At 41.9% G+C, this 16973-nt stretch overlaps 1 protein-coding gene across 1 annotated transcript in view; it reads right to left on the bottom strand.

Annotated features, from left to right (window-relative positions):
• VAPA (VAMP associated protein A) overlaps positions 1-3659 on the bottom strand; it is a 32447-nt gene extending 28788 nt beyond the window's left edge. Inside the window, exon 1 of the mRNA XM_067290712.1 lies at positions 3230-3659. Within this exon, the coding sequence (XP_067146813.1) occupies positions 3230-3305 (76 nt within the window). The 5' untranslated portion in view covers positions 3306-3659. The remainder of the gene's footprint in view (positions 1-3229) is intronic.
• Positions 3660-16973: the final 13314 nt, after the last annotated feature.

Below are 16973 nucleotides of genomic sequence, written 5' to 3'. Positions count from 1 at the left end.
AAGGAGTATTATGGCTCAAGACCTGAATACAAGAACCATGCATGGGTCAAATTCTCAGTGCTTTTCAGCGAGTCTCTGAAAGTGATATTCTGTATTCTATCCACTCTTTTTTACCACTTCTAAGTATAATTTCCCTTGTAACATTTGCACAACATTCTGAAATGTACTCATTTGTTATGCAGTTTTCTTTAGATATTCCTGATGGTTCCACAATCCAAAGAAACCTACCTATTATAGAAAGAGAGGGAATTAATCACGCTCTCAACAAAATGCTATTAATGACTGAAATTTCTAGGAATGCAAGATACTACAAATAGAGGATTCTAATCTTTCAGTCATAGACAGAAATAGGTAATGTGCTAACCACCATCGGACACTTTTTTAGACCTCCCTCTGAACTGTGTGGAATAAAATTCAGCACAAATGCTTTATAGCCCTTATTTTTGCTGATGAGTAACTTAAGAAAAATGAATAAGAGATTAATCAGGCAATGATGAATTTTAGATCTTGTCAAAAGCTGCTTAAGTCCTACTTACTTTTTCATCTAAGCCATTGTTTGCTTAAGAGCACATTAACAATTTCATTGTTATCCTAAATGTCAGCAAATCCAAATACAACTAGAGTAGAGAGTATGAGTGACTCTCTGAGGTAAGAAAACCAGAACAACTATGTTGTTCTACTGAGATGTTCAGACTTAAACCAGATCTCTGTTACACACCCATCATCAGTATTAAGTCAGTAACAACCACGGACAACTGTCAGAATAAAAGAACTTTGGACAATCAGCTACACTGAAAAAGTATATACTTTTTTTTTTTTAAGTGAAGTCATATGATTTTCTACAGGCAGTTACACTTATTCTGAGCCATACTCTCTCTTACTTACCAATCTGTTTTTTAAAAGATAATACTCAGAATTTCCTTCTACCAATACTGTACTCTTCAATACAATACTTTAGAACTGAATTACTGTTTGTGGTACACAAACCTTTTTAAACATCTCATAATAATAAGCAGCTAGAAAATATTTATTGAGAGAACATTTGATGTGCTGCTTTTTCTACAGTGTATTGAAATACTACAGTCTCATTGTGCTTCAGGTTTTGTTTCCCCTTAGTCTGCTCTACAGAAATTTTCCTAATACATGCATTAGCCTGAAACCAAAGCTTATGCCTAAAGAATACATATTGCATACTATAAATACATAAACACACACCCCAATAAAGACTAATGATTGGCAGTGGCTTCATACAAAGCTTCTAATATAATATTTATTCAGCATTCCTTATATCAACAGTTTGTTACGTAACACATAAATGGGGCTTAGTTTCAGCTTGAAGACACTCAGTGTTTGCAAGCTTTAAATTAGACATGGTAGCTTTTTTTTTTTTTTTTAAACATACATGAATTTTCCTCCAACTTACTCCTGCAAGAAAAGCACAGTGTATTGAAATTTCAAGTGCAGGCAAACCTGGCAGCATTTTAGTAACACAAATGCAAGTGAAAAAATTAAGCTTTCACTATGGTTTTGGCTCTGTGAATGTGCAATTTAAAAACTGAAGCTGTCAAAAAATTAAGATGTGTGATCCAACAGATTTGGGGTTTAATTGATTTGATAGATCAGTAAAACAATTACAGTTTGTTATAAATCTCTGTGATAAACCAAACAAGATTTATGAAAGCCAGGCCAACCAAAGGTATTTTGGAGCAACACAATGTCGCACTGTAAAATAAACACTTATTTGCTCTAGTTGACCATTTAAAAAAATTTTACATCATAAAGTGTGCTTTATCCACCTAAGATAATATAAAAATGAGCTTACAGAAAATAGAAAATAAAGTAGAAAAATTTACAGGATTAGACAAGTGCATATGCTGACACTGTTCACAAAACTTGAAACATAAGTTCAGATAAAATTGTGTTAAAAAAAATCTAACATCGCTGATTTTAAAACTGAAATCTTCATGGAGATTTTTCAATGCCCATTATGGGTATTAAAAAAAAATACTGAACACTGAAAATTGTTTATTATATCAGGTTTTTTAGACCCGTACTTTTCAGTGATTCCTCTCAGCTTTGGAAAGAGCCTGTCTTTTCACAACTATCTAATTTGTGATTTATTAGGAGGGGTAGGAAAAAAAACACACATGATAAAGCACTGACTGGAGCCTATTTTAACAGACACATCTCATGCCAGTCAGTCATGCAGTTGGCATGAAACACCTGAAATACAGAAACTTCTGAAACGTACACATCTTTCTCTCATTCCCAAGGAGTGAACTGCCTTTTTACGTACCTCCAAGTATTAACTGAAAACCTGCCTGAAACATAACAGCCAGGGGAAAAGGGGGAGCAGGGGGACAGAAGAAAAGGGTGTCATTCACCGGGCCAGTGGGTCAGATTCCCTCAGGGGGTGTGAGGGACGGCACATCATCTACTCGCACATCCGAAGGGTGCTGGTGCAAAATAACAGCACAGGTATCAGCAGGGGTTAATAGCTGGACTCGGAGAGGTGCCAGAGCGCGGGAGGGGGAAAAGGCCAGATGCGAAGGTAACCGAGTTTTCCTCCTCGACTCCCCTCGCCACTCGCTCGCTCCAAGCGAGGCTGAAGTCACCCGCTCCCGGGCCTCTCCTACCTGCTAGATAGAGGGAGACCTTACGGAGCGGCTCGGGAGGGACCCGCAGCCACTCAGACCCCTGCGGCCGCAGAAATGACAGGAGCGCGATTCCCCCTCGCCAGGGAAGAGGCCGGACCCGCGCCCCTCCCCGGCGCAGCCGGCCCCGGCGCTAAAGGGCTGCGCCGCGGCTCCGCCCGCCTCGCCAGCGGAGGGGTGACACGGCCGGGCTGGTGCCCGCGTGTGGGGGGCAAGCGGGGGCAGGAGGCGGCACCGCGCCGGGGCGGCGGCGGCGGGAGGGAGGCGGCCGCGGCGGCCCCGCGCCCCCCGCGGGAAGCGGGCGCCGTAGCCGCCGGGGGCCGGGCCGCGGCGCTGCCGGGGCCTAGGACACGCTCGAGGCCCCGCGGGATCCCAAGATGGCGGCGGCGAAGCCCGTTCACCGGCTCGGCGGCGCCCCCCCCCCCCCCCCCACGGCGGCCCGGGCAGGCGGCGCCCGGCCCCGCGGCAGCCCAGGAGCCTCGAGGCGGCCCAGCGCCGCGGCGCAGCCGGACGCCCCCGCCCCGGCGCCCGCTCCCCGCCGCCCTGCCTGCGTGCCCGGCCCGGCTCCCCCTCACCTTTGAATTTGAGGTCGGTGGGCGGATCGAGCACCAGGATCTGCTCGTGCTTAGCCAGAGCCCCGGCGGCCGCCATCTCGCTCGCTCGCTACCGCGGGAGAAGGAGGGGGAGAAGGAGGAGGAGCGGGAGGGGGAGGCGGGGAGGCCGGGCGGCGGCGCCGCTCCCTCGCAGCGGGCGGGCGGCGGCAGCTCAGTGCTGGTGCTGGCGCCGAGAGGCGGCCGCCGCGTCGCGCCCCCCCCGCGCGGTGCTGCCCCACACCCGCTCCTCCGTGCCCTCCTCGCCGGCTCCCGCCTCCCCACGCGCACTGGCTCAGCAGCCCGGCGGCGCGCGCGCGGCCGGCAGCGCCAGCCTCTCCGCAGGCACGAGGGCGGCGGAGGCGGCGGCGGGCCACGGCGCGCATGCGCACGCCTCGCTTTCCCTCCCCGCCGCCGCGCCGGTTGACAGCTAGCGCCAGCGAGACGCCGCGGCCGGGCGAGTCACGCGCCGCGGCGCCCCCCGGCCCCGCCCCTCCCAACTGCCCCTGCGCTGGAGCCGCAGGGGGCGCGTGAGCGGGGGGGGCGGAAAGAAGTAACGGCCCCCTCCCCCTTTGGGAAGGCGAGGAGGGAGGAATGCGCATGCGCGGCAAGATACACTGACGGGGAGACCGCTTCTGGCTCGACGCTTTGGGCGGCTAAAGTGCCGCCGGAGGAACTACAGCTCCCGGCATGCAGCGCGGCGGCCGGGCGGAGGCGTTGCACGCTGGGAGTTGTGGTCCTTGCGGGACTCTCGGCGCCGCGGGGCGGTGAGGCCCTCCAGCGGGCTCCCCCGCTCCGTGTGCCCTCCCGCCCGCCTGCCTGTGGGGCTGGGAGCTGGGGTAGCAGCCCCTCCCCGCCGCGCGCCTCGCCAGCAGCCGCGTGCCGCGCAGCCGTTGGTGCTGACGTAGGTGCCGCCGCCAGTCTTGGCGCGGCGACGCCCTTTTGGGCCAGCTCTCGCCCCGAGGCGAGGGCCGGGCCGGGCCTTTCCACCCGCTGCAGGGTGGGCTCCCTCTGCAGACGGGCTTAGTGTCTCCACGGTCAGCCCGCAGCAACGTCCCAAGGAAACACGAGGACCGCGGGCTGTTGGCGACTGTGCCATGCTGCGGGCACCTCATGGGCTTCAGCTGGCTTTTCAGGCCTTAAGGCTCCTCGCTTTTCTGAAGCCACGGGCACTGGAGGTGTCTGCAGCTTCCTGCCTTTCCTCTTCTGTTTGCAAACATTTCAGCCTTGTTCCCTTGAAGAAGAGGGCAAGCAGGCCATGCTCTGGGAGCTCTTGTTTCCCATCCCCAGTAGGTAGAGGACGGTGGCAGTAACCACATCCTGGATAGTCAAGTGCAGGAGAAAGCGATCCTCACTCCCAAGCTTGCAGTGAGGAAGGACCCAAGCCAGGTTATAAGCAGGGCAGCAGCACTCAGGAACACAGAGGTGACAGCATGCAAGATCAGAGAGAGGGAAAAAAGGGTATCTCCTGCCTTGCTTCAAGATAGGTGGCTGAGGAGCAATAGGGAAAGAAAGAAGGGCAAATTGGGTAAACAGTCACAATATCCCCAGACCCAGTGACAGCTGTGACTTGGGCCCAGAATTTTCACAGGTGAGGTTTGAGATGTTAGAGCTAACTCCTGATTTCCATCAAGTACAAGCTGCTTTAGGATCACTGTTGACCAGCATGAAGGCAGTTCTACCATTTTGTGAGTCAGGACCCTAGATCACTGTGGACTTTTCAGCCCTCCAGGGTTAAGAGATGTGGCTCTCAAATAGGCAAAATCTAGCTTAAAAAGTTCTCCAAACACTATCCTAGAAAAGGGCAATTGTCTTTGGCTCAAGGCTTAGGAATGTTAATAGGGACTCTATTATGAGTGACATTGGTCTCTTGCAAAATCTGAATGAGAAATAAAAGTCATTAGTAGGCAGGAATAAAGTATATTCATCGCCTTTCTTATCTGCATTCTTCTGACATACACTGTGTTTTCATTGTAGGCCTTTTTGTTAATACTACTCTTCCAGGCAGATAGCAAGTCCTGGGATATTTGAATACACCAGTGACAAACTAAAGAGAAATCATATAGCGAGCCAAATCCATCTAAAACCTGATGATTCCTAAATTGTAAAATTAACACCTGAAAAATCTTGCTATAAGATATATAATTAAGTCTGTACTCGTGGAAGGTTGGAATACAGGTGCTGGAAAAGAAGTCAAAAGGATTAACACTTCTGTTTTTCAACTCTTGCAATGTGGTGAAAGTATGCTAGGAACATGTACAGGAAAATAACCTGTTTGAAAAATATGTCCTGATAATAAATACACTGAAAGCAATCACTTAAATGACTTTCAATGTCAACTCACCACAGTGAGAGTTGAGGCTCTCTTCATTTCCTTGTTGAATACCCCTACCTCCGCCACAACCACAAGGAAGGGTTTTGAGGCCGTTCTGCAGGGGAGGCCCTCTGAGTAATTTAGGTCCAAGCTCTGCTTTGACTCCGGCAGAGCCTTCACCCTCTGTTTCAGCTGTCTGCCTCTGGTCTCCCACTGTTGTGTCTCCCTACATCAGCTCTTCAGCACCTTTATCTATGCCATCCCTTTCTAGGCACCAGGTCCAGCAGTTCTCCTGCCTCAGCCTTCCCAAGGAAAGAACCAACAGTATTTCCGGCCTCAGTCCTTCTTGGTCCTAAGGTTGAAACATTCTTCCATGCCAATGTGAATTTCAATACTGTCACTGACTGAAGAAGAAATATGTTGAGAAACGTTGTAGAAAAGTATCTCAGAGTATTTTTACCTAATTGGAATTGGCTTCAATAGGTGGAGTTATGTGGTATATACATGAAAATGTTGCTGAAGGTCTGTAACTATTCTGGCTGTGGTTTTCCTTCTACATACTTATTTTATGATACCTGTAAAACAAGTTCTTAAATAGCATCCTTTATTTACAGTACAAATTTAAAGTTATTGTCTGATGGTCTGCTGGGCTTTGTTAGCAAAACCATGTTCCACTCTTTTTATGCATTCTTGCCCCTGGGATCTGGAAGATAAAGTGGAAGATAGATACATTTTTTTCTGTCCTAGTGAATTTTTTCTTCTGCTGTTAACGAGGACACTTACTGTATGACCTCCACTTTCTGTTCTTTCCTATTCATGAATCTACCAAAGGTTAAGTCGTAGCATATGCTTCTCAGAAATGGTAACCGAGCTCCACCCAAGCCAGGTTTCTGCATACGAAAATAACTTTTGGGGCTTGGCTTTCAAAGAATCAAGACATGGGGAACTGCTGTAAAATACTAAATGCTACAAAAGGTTCTATCCTTTCTCCTTTTAACAGGGTAAAAAATAACAGTAAAGATCACAAATTCAAAAGTAGCTGCTTCAATCTAGATTCAGAAGAGAGAAATACCCATGTTTTCTAATTTTTTATACAAATCTGAGATAGGAAAATCTGGGGAGAAACAGGAGTTAAGGCCTCTCCTTAATATGACATGTCAGACAGGTTTTCTCATGCATGTTTTTCCATGCAAATGTGTTGATGATATGCATGGTTGCATGTTAGATCATGACATGTGACATCAGTGGATGTGTGCAGGTTGGAGGAGGACTGGATTAATTGTTCAGCAGCACATTAAGAGGAACCGAATGGACTCTAAGCCTGGGCCCAAAGCATGTTTTTACTAGCAGAGGGAGCATCACAGAACCATTCAGGCTGGAAGGGGCCTCAGGAGGGCTCTAGTCCAATGCCCTGCTCAAAGCAGGGTCAAAACTGAATTCAAGCCAGGTTGCTAAGGGCTTTGTCCTTTTGGGTATGAAAGCCTCCAAGGACAGAGATTTCACAGCCTTCCTGGGCAGCCTGTTTCAATGCTTGCCTGTCCAGCTTGATTTTTATAGGGTTCTACTCATTTAGTCTTAGAGTAAAGGCAAACTTAGTACATAAACACTGAGTGGGTGGATTAATGGCAATTATGTATGAACATGTATTTTTAATGTAGTCTTTGTTGTTGTTCAAACACATTTACAACCTTAATAATGCTTTGTGTTTTGTTGCATTTAATATCATTTCTGATCGAATGCTTTACACAGTACTGCTATTTCACCCAAACTGAAGCAATTTCTTATATTAAACAACACCTGTGCTGTTGATTAGCAATACCTGGCAACCTTCTCCAACATCTGATTCATTTTTTTAACACGTCATAGCAAAGTTCAGGAATGAAATCTTGGCTCTATTGTAATTGACGGAAAACCTCTCACTGATTTGAGTGAGATCATTATGTCATCCCAGAAGCATCCTTAGTATATTCATTGCTTGCAAAAGGCTAACATTTGCTTATTCTCGGGTTAACATTTGTCCTGTGTGTTTGTAGATCTTAATATTTTTCACACTGTGAGTTCAATACCATTGTTATAATATCTCAGTTTGAAGATGGCTTGACATTTTTCAAAACTGTTTGCTGTTAAATATTAAATGAGCTTTCTCTATACCTGAGAAGTATCAGTGTTGATTCAGTTTCATAATACTGTTTTTCACCGTTTATTATTCAGGTGGTTTATTCAGTCCTACCAATTCTGAACTTGAAAATGTCTTGTAATGAAAGAATATCATGACCCTCTTGGCAATTTCTTGGTGTTATTAAGATTATCAGAAAAAGCAACTAAGTGCTGTATGAGTTTGTCATATTAATGGGAAAATTCTAGATCTCGCTCACTGAAGTATCATATGCATGCTCCATTGCTAAGTCAGTAAATAAGTCAGCAAAGGTATAAAGGTAAAAGAACATTTTAATTTCTCTTTAAGGAAATACCTGACCTCTTGGTGCTGCAATTTATCTTTTGAAATACAAAACTATTCATAGCGTACAAGCATGCTGTAGTCATAATTTACTTGGCTGCTAATGAATTCCAAATATAAATTTAGGCTCACTTGTTACAGACCGGAAGAGTGGGTCCTAATTGGATATCTTCAAGTTTGTTCAACTACAGTCTATTTCTCTGCTTAGTGACATTATTATAAAAACATACAATGTACTTTGAGTATGCAGGTAAAAAGTAATCCTGGGAAACAATCAGTAAAACTCTTGTTGTTGTAATGGCGTTCTGGTAAATAGCTGTAGTGTAAAATATTTGCACACTTCATATTTTGGCCCTGCTTCTGTTCTTGCTGAAGACAAAAATGCCCTATGCCTTTGGTGGTACCTTAGCATTTAAAGAATTGACTGATTCCTGAGCCAACTGAAAATGTGCTAAAAGCCATTAGACATTCAAGGACACATCAGTGTTTGGCAAATGAAAAATGGCAATGTTGTTAAGGGAATAGATTTTTGAACACCATTTTCTGGAATTGATTCTTACAGTTCACATACATTCATGAGGGATGTAATGAGACAATTGAATATACAGAACATGGAATGTGTAATGTGTTGGTTTTACTTGGTGGAATACATCATTAAGTCAAATATGAGTATGCCTCCATTTGCTAGGCTGCACACAAGCATGATGTGAGCCTTTCAATAGTGAAGTTAGTCACTGGGAGATCTTTTACTTTTCCTCTGCAGCAGCAGAAATCTGTGATTTGACCACAAAAATTTTTGGTCTTTTTTTTTTTTTTTTTTTTGGTAAGGGTGAGATGTTCTGAGATTAAGACCCTTTTTGTACATAGTTACTATTGCCAATGATGGCAGGAGTGTCAGTCTTCAGAGCATTCAGCTACCACTTATATAGTTAGGCCCTTCCTTGTCAGTTTGAATTTAAGAGATAGAAAACGCTGATAATTCTTTGTGCCATTTTTGTCCAAATCTGGGCAAAGCAGTTGATGTAAATCACTTCAGAAAGTAATTTGCATCTGAGCATAAACTCAGGTTCAAGATCCCCGTAACCTTTGGAGCTACATAAACTGATAAATGATTGTGTGCTGGAGTGTCACTAGGATTGGCTAGTACCTAGGCAGGGAATTTATGAGCAAGATTAGAGCAAGCAGATCCTGCAGGATCTAGAGCTTTCCATTAGGGCAATGACAAGTAGTTTGCTGGAGTTACATTTTTAAAAATGCATTAGCACTGTACAAAAAAGTAGCCGAAAATAAAGAAAACATAGATAGGTGTACAAACATACGCATATAATTGAAACTGACCTCCAGAAGAGAAAAACTGTCTTAAATAGCAGTGGTAACCTGAGAAGTAATTCTGCAAAAAACAGCATTATGGTGTTCTATGCTCATTGCATCTCTATCAATTTGATATTCTTACAAACAAAATCATGTTCTTTCTCAGTGTCAGTTTGAAGAACTCATCTGACAACTGGGAGTCAAATTTCACCTTTCCTTTGCTGTGTTAATACACACAGCAACTTTGTGATGCTAGTTCTGACCTCAGCATCTCCTGACCATTTGCACGAAGCCCTCAAATTATATTTTCAAATTATGTCTAGGTTGAGTTGTAGTGGGTCACAAGGTAAATACGTGTGAATAATGTGATACTGATGTGTAAAAAGGCAACCATTGTACTGACACTCAGCAGGACTCATGAAGTGCTCTCCCTCTAATAAACACTGGTAAGACCTGCACTGATGCACTATCCAGTTTTGGCCACTATCCTTCAAGAAAGATGGGGGATAATTGAAGGGAGTTCAGAGGAGAGCACCCATAATGACTAAGGTCCAGAAAATATGATTTATGAGAATATACTGAAAGAACTGAGGTTGTTTAGCCTAAGGAAGACAAGATTGACTCACGTGTATGTTAATAGTCTTAAAATACATGAAAAACTATTGCAAAGAGAAAGAAAATAGTCTGCTCTCAATTACCTTGGATAGGACAGGACATAATGGGCTTAGACTAGAGTAGGAACACACAGCAGATATGAAGAACTTGTAAGGGCAATGAGTGAAAAAGATTGCCTGGAGAGGCTATGGAGCCTCAGTCAACGGAGACCTTTAAGAACAGGTTAGACAAACATCTGTCAGGAGATACAGACTTAGCTGATTCTGCCTTGAGATATGACCTCTGGAATCCCTTCCAATCCTATGTTTCTCTCACTGTATAAATTCCAATGTGCTCAAAGATTAAACTGATTATCTGCAGTGAAAATGCACATTCCCTAAGGTCTAAGCTACAGTCCATTAAAATGAATGGGAATTTTTCCATTGACTTTAACAAGCATTGGATCAGGCCCTAATTGAGTGTGTAATTTGGAGTTGAATATGGAATTTGGTCCACAATTCTATTAATGGCATTTGCAAATGAGAAGAATACAACTCCTTTTCCCAGGGTACATTAGCTCTGCAATGCTTACAAGAGAAAGCAAATACACGCTGAAGAATCAGTGCTATATTTTTCTTATAAAATGGAGTAGAGCTGACCAAAGACAGACAGAAGGAGCAGATCTCAGGGGAAAATTTAGCAACTGTTCTCAAAGAAGAACATTTTAACAGCCACATTTTACATCAATTAAGCATAAGGGCCATACAGAAAGGGGCAGCAAAAGATATGTTAGCAACACTTTAAAAATAAATAGGTATCATGAACATGAGAACAAAACATTTGTCTCTGCTGAAATATCAAATTAGTTGAGAGTCTGAAAATGGACCGAGCAGAAGAAGGGGAAATGCAAATTGAGAAATTCAAGTTGTCAATGAAAGATCCACTCCCCGGTAGTCTGTTATCAAAGAGCATAAAGATTTTACTCAAAACTGAATGATCAGTTAAATCACAAGCACTTATGGCAGCTAGAGCCCTGCTTCTGCAAATGTATATCTTTAGATCCACTGAAATCCAAATGAATTCTCATATGCACACACTTAAGTGTTTGCAGATTTGCAAAATCACAGCCTATTCGGGCATCTGCAGCCATTCTGCCTTCATGAGCTGTGTGCATCTCCTGGCAATTCCTCCTCTGTAACCCTTGTGTTGTGGTAGGAAACAGACAAGTGTTCAAGCAGCTCTTCTAACAGATACAAGAAGCTAAGGTTACTAATATACAGATAACAGACAAGTGAAAGATCTTTGCTGTAGATTAACTCATTAGATCTAGGATAAAATACACAAGGTTTCCAGAATCATCTCCCAATTCCAGTTTGTTGCAAAAATGTTCTAAGTGTGCACATAAGCTTGAACATTTTACCTGAGACATCATATATGAAATATTTATTTTCTTTGCATTCAAGGGAAGAAAAAGAAAAAAGCCTACATAAAATTATTGATGGAATCTTTCACTGACAAATACTGAATTATTTATAGCTTAATTGTACAAATGATACCCATGAGAACCTGCCAGGTTGCAATATGCAATTGATACATCATTGTGTACAAACAGGGACTTGTCTTTCAGACTTTGTTCTGGTGCTTTGGTGGGTCACCTAAAACCAGGTATGATCACTTTGCAGAGGGGGAGTTGGAATATCTGCAAAATCTTGCTGTGTCTCTCAGGACAGCGTTTTTGAAATAGCAAGGGGTAAAAAGGTCTGCATACCACCCCATGTAGAAAAGGATACTCTGCCATAGTATGAGAGAGACCAATTTAATACAAAACCCAAGTCAGCTGCTGCAAACCTGGGATATGCTTTTTTTCCTGTGCCTGGCAGGTTTTTTTTCTTTTTTTTTTTTCCTTTACTGTATAAGGTGATTAGAAATTAGGAACATGGGAAGCTATTGGCCAGTAGGCTCTATTCATCCACCACCCTTCCTCTCTAGGGCTCAGTGCCAGAGACTTTAGAGAGGTCCAAGTCCCACTGTAGGCAGATGGGGGATGATCTGTCTTCCACATTAAAACACATCCTATTTTTAAATAATGGAATATTGGCTTAAGACCTGAAGGATGATGTTAAATATCCCTTAGCTATTTGGTTTTTTTTTTAACCTCTTTACTCTTTCTTTCTCTAGCAATTTTTATGTCATTTGCAAAGTTACCAGTAAAGATTTTATCTTTTCTTCCAGATCATTGATAAAGATATTGAACTGTCCCTTTGAAGCCCTTGAATAACCCCAATACAACGGAGTAGACACATGCTGATGTAGCTGCTAACCAGTTCAGAGCACTTGATACAGGTAAATTGGTTTTGTATAGTACTGTTTTTTATATAACTGTCATCCAGGGCTATATCAAATGACTTAAAGTAATCCATGTGTATTAACTCAATATATCTACCTGAAGCAACTGCATTTTCATCTCATCTGATTTTATTGTTTGAATGCACCTATTTTCCACAAAAAATGTATTGATTAACATTGCATACACTATTACCTATGAATTAATTTCTATTTCCTTCCCATATCTGTATTTATATTATTTTGCCCAGGGTTTATGTCATGCTTCTAATTACCTGAACCTGTCACATTTATTCTTTACAGCATACCACATTCACTTTCTACCAGTCATCTGAAATTTCCCTTGTGCACCAATATTTGTTCAGAATGAATATGGATGGTTCACAGAGTATCTCTGCCAATTTTTTTAATACTCTTGGGAGCATTCAACCCTGAAAATTTAAATGTGTTTTGCTTTCACTGATGAAAATTCTCTCACACATACAGTGAAAGAGAAAGAATTTTGTAGCACTTTATTATAACAGAAAAAAGAAAGCCAGCTTTTCAAAGTAGCTTAATAAAAACTCTCTGCTTTCTTATCCAGGAACTATTCCCTAGGTGAATTCAGTTTCACTCACATCAGAGGCAAAAAATAAATTATTGCTTTTTGCTCTTTTTAGCTATCCAGAGACAATACATTTCAGACAGAAAGAGCTGAGCTGGATTTCAGCTTACACATCAGTAATGAAACTTTTAACCAACTTAAAATGCTGGATGTTCAGTTTTGGAGATGCCTAAGCCAAAAAGATCATTCTTTGGTCAATTTTCACATTCTAAGCTGAGTTTCCAAGTCTGGCATATAATCTTCAGCGAATTTTAGGAGGCTTAATCTGAATAGCTTCAGTAAAAAGAGGAATTGCATCATTACATTTTTTACTAAATTACTTTTTAAATCTGAGAATTATTTAATGAGGCTTTTCCTTAAAACATGTAGGTCATGAGTTTGGGAATGCTTGCGTATTCCAGTGACATCATGCATGATATTTCTTCACAATTTTTTTCCTTTAAATTCATTCAAAAGTGAAATGAGCTTTTAAATCTTGTTTTCTGTTTCTTAGATAGAGAACAGGATAGAGGTTTCTGAATGACTTATATGGGCCATTGACTCAGTTTTAACATGTTTCATTAACATACATCTGAATCATTACAAAAGACTGAACATGGATGATGGGTTTCTGGCCACAGCATAACTGACTAGATTTCAGTTCTGTTTCAGTCTGAATAACACAGATGGATTTATTCTTCAGCCCAAGCAGAAGTAATTCACTTGATGGAATGACCATAATGGCACATACCAATATCTGACTGCTTAGCTAACTGACTACTGAGAAAGTAGCAGAACATTAGTGCATACCCAAGAAGAGCTTAAACACCACAGACTTTTGCATGTTTTCAGTTTTCACTGTCTTTTTTGCCTTCGTGTGATTTCAGTAGCTAATCAAATGCAACACTTTCCATCATTGTGTCATTAGCAGATAGCAGATGATGTCATAAGGAAATAAAATATTTGCAATTGCCTTATAAGAAAACTTAGAAATGCACATAAAGACCATGAAACCTACTCTTAGATGAGGAAATAGAGGCCAGTTCTGAAGTGGTAGAATTACCCCTGACAGTGTGCTAATTCAACATACAAATAGGCAACCCCAGTCCTCAAGGCCTCAAAGCCTGACTCAAAATTGCTCTCATTGAATGGATTCTTTGAAGGATGACAGTTTAACAGAGGATGGATACATAAATTGAAAGCAACTATCCTGGTGGGAGAAGGAGAAGGGTAACAATTTACATTCTATCATCAATCAAAATCTCATTCTTCATAAACTAGCTCTGAGTATGAAACAGGTAGGTAAAGGACATACTGTGACATTACAGTAACAGTTCTGCAGATGACTGGAAAATGCGAGAAAAAAATTTTGTATCCTCTGATCACTCATTTTCTATGGCATGGTTATATATAAAATCAAATAGACTACTTAGCTTGAAACATGGTTTGCTTGTACTTCCAGCATGACCTGAAGATACCAAAAGAAGGTCAGGAATTCCTTAATTCTGTTTTCTTGCCCGTGGCTGGCTGGTTTAAAATATACTTTGGAATTATCTAACAACAAGGATTTAGTTATGCCTTGCAGCACCTGCTAAGTGGAAGGAAATTTTCCAATGTCGATTGAAAATGGCACGGAGAACAACATCTTTCCTTGAATATCTCGGGGAACAGGGATGTCTCATGGGAATTCAGGCACCATTTCACCAAAAAAGCAAGCGATCTTCAAAAGCAGACCTGTCAGAAGGCAACCTCAGCAACTGCAGGCGCTCCTGCGCTACCAGAGCTTTGGACTGAGTCATCATGCTGAATTGCTAAGTAACCACATTCCCAGAGCTTGAAACCCGTAGCTTCCAGACATCCTCATCCCTCTGTCTCTGATGTGATGTGAAACAGGGTTCTCAGGTGAGGTTCACTTTCTAATCTGATAGGTGCTTCAGGCCCTGTAATTTTTTGAACTGTGTCTATCACACAAGGAAGGATGCAATTTTCTGCAGTGATATGCATTTTTCACTGGTGTGTGATTTGTAGTGAGATGAGGTAAGGTGTCTGAAAGACTTGCCCACTGACAGTGATAACTTGATGACTCAGGTCTTGTGGATTTTGTAAGGCATCAATTTTCTCCTGGGGAAAATAAAATAAAAATTCCTGCATTTTATCATTCACTGACAGATATTTTGTTATTGTAAAGCCTTTATACTCCCAGCAGCAAGCACCTAATAACATACTACATGCTGCGGTTAAATCAGTCAATGCAAATGCACTATATTTGTCACCACCTCATCCTTTCTTCCTTAGCCTTCTCCAGAACAATTTGCCCTCTTTCATGCAAAACTAACCGTCTTTCCAAGACATCTTTTGCTGAGAACCAAGCTTCATAACAAGCTAAACTATGTAGGCAAGATGGCTACATAAGTGCACTAGATTGTATTAGCCAAAGCCCAGTGCCCGGTGCTCCAACTCAGTAACCTGTATCTGTCATGGACTATGTGAATGGGAAGCATCTTTTATTTAATGGTCTTTGTACCATGTAAATTCAGACATAACCAGAGGTAAGATGGAATATTATTTTTTACAGATGGAGTCTTTAGCTGCATGATGCAGTCTTAATCTTGTATTTGTTCATGCTGATTTATTAGCTAGGGTTCTCAAGTAAGAACAGTGTTATGTGGCAGTGCCTTGTAATGCATGTTGTATATCCACTCTTTGGCCATTTGTAAAGTGATGTCCTTTTTAGCTGAAACCCAAATTTTCTATTTCAGACATCCCTTTTGTTCCCTTTTATCACCTCCATGGGGTTGTGACCCACCATGGAGAGTATCTTCCAGGTTAAGACATCATCATGTGTTTTGTTCCTTCTTTTCAGTTCTAAATATTATTTTCCCTCTTCAGAATTTTATAATCAACATGACATGTTGACTTTGTTCTCATTTCATGAAAAATATTTCCTCTCCAGAAATTTCATCTCCTAGAACAGAAAAAAAATGACAGAGTGAGATGAAAAACTTCCAGAAAGAGAGGTTTGTTTTCTGGTATCTCTGACACAAGCAAGTTTATCTGTTCAGACCTCTTTTTCTAGATCATTTTGACTTCACATTTCCAGCATATCTCAGAAGCCTCCTTTATATTCAAAACCACCAAGAAACAGAGTCACCTCCATTAGAAACACCAGCTACCAGTAAGATTTCTGTTGCTCCTTACTGTGACTTTTGGGAGAATGATTGTGAAGAGAGCTGGTTAGGTGCCAGCGGGCAGTTCAGGTTGCCACCTTGAAAGTAAACGTCCCTGAGAGCAAAGAATGACCTCTAGAGTGTGGTAACGCTCAGAGGCAAAAGGTATCTCTAAAGGGAATGGTGCCAGGAAAGCTATTTTGTTCTCATTTGGATTCCTGAATGACTCAAGGAATAGCACAGAAAATTTAAGTCTTTATTTTGAATGTCCTTCTTTCTGAGAGCTCTTATTAAATCCCTACTATACATTTTATGCTTTTTTTGGTAATTATCTATGGTGCAAAATTCTATGACACGATGAATGATGAACACAGATAGGCACTGCGATATTTGGTAGTAATTCTAGGTTTGCTGATGGCTTGATTTTTTGCAGAGTTAGCATATTGAAAAGGGATTTGAAATGCACTGTGTCATCCAGGTTGCATCCATTGCTTTCATACTAAACTGCTATAAAATCTCCCAACATATATTTGTCATCAAAGCAACCAGATTCTTTGAAGATGATAAGAAGCGGGGATTTCTTTTATATACTGCTTAATCTACATTTCAACTCTATTAAACAAGTTAAGAGAGACTGTTAGTATCCTCGTATTCATTTCTATTTATTTGCAAAAACAGCAGTGCTATCACTTGCCCCCCAAATCATGTTATATTGACAAACAGGATGAAATGTGATGTTCGTTTGACTCAAGGGCATCTCTTAGACATGTAATCTGACTTTCTTATTGATTGACACTTGCCAATATATAATCAAAAGCCTAGTGATTGTCTCCCTCTGTCTGTAACAGATCATCTTCCAGGAGTACTCTACTTGCTGTCAAAAACAGTAGGGGAACATGGATTTTGTTACTAGAAAGTTATCTTCTTATTTAAAAATGTATTTTATTGTAGTGAAGGGA

Source organism: Apteryx mantelli, chromosome 2 (assembly GCF_036417845.1).
Source record: "Apteryx mantelli isolate bAptMan1 chromosome 2, bAptMan1.hap1, whole genome shotgun sequence".
Classification (NCBI taxonomy): Eukaryota; Metazoa; Chordata; class Aves; order Apterygiformes; family Apterygidae; genus Apteryx; species Apteryx mantelli.
This window is presented reverse-complemented; position numbering and strand designations above follow the sequence as displayed.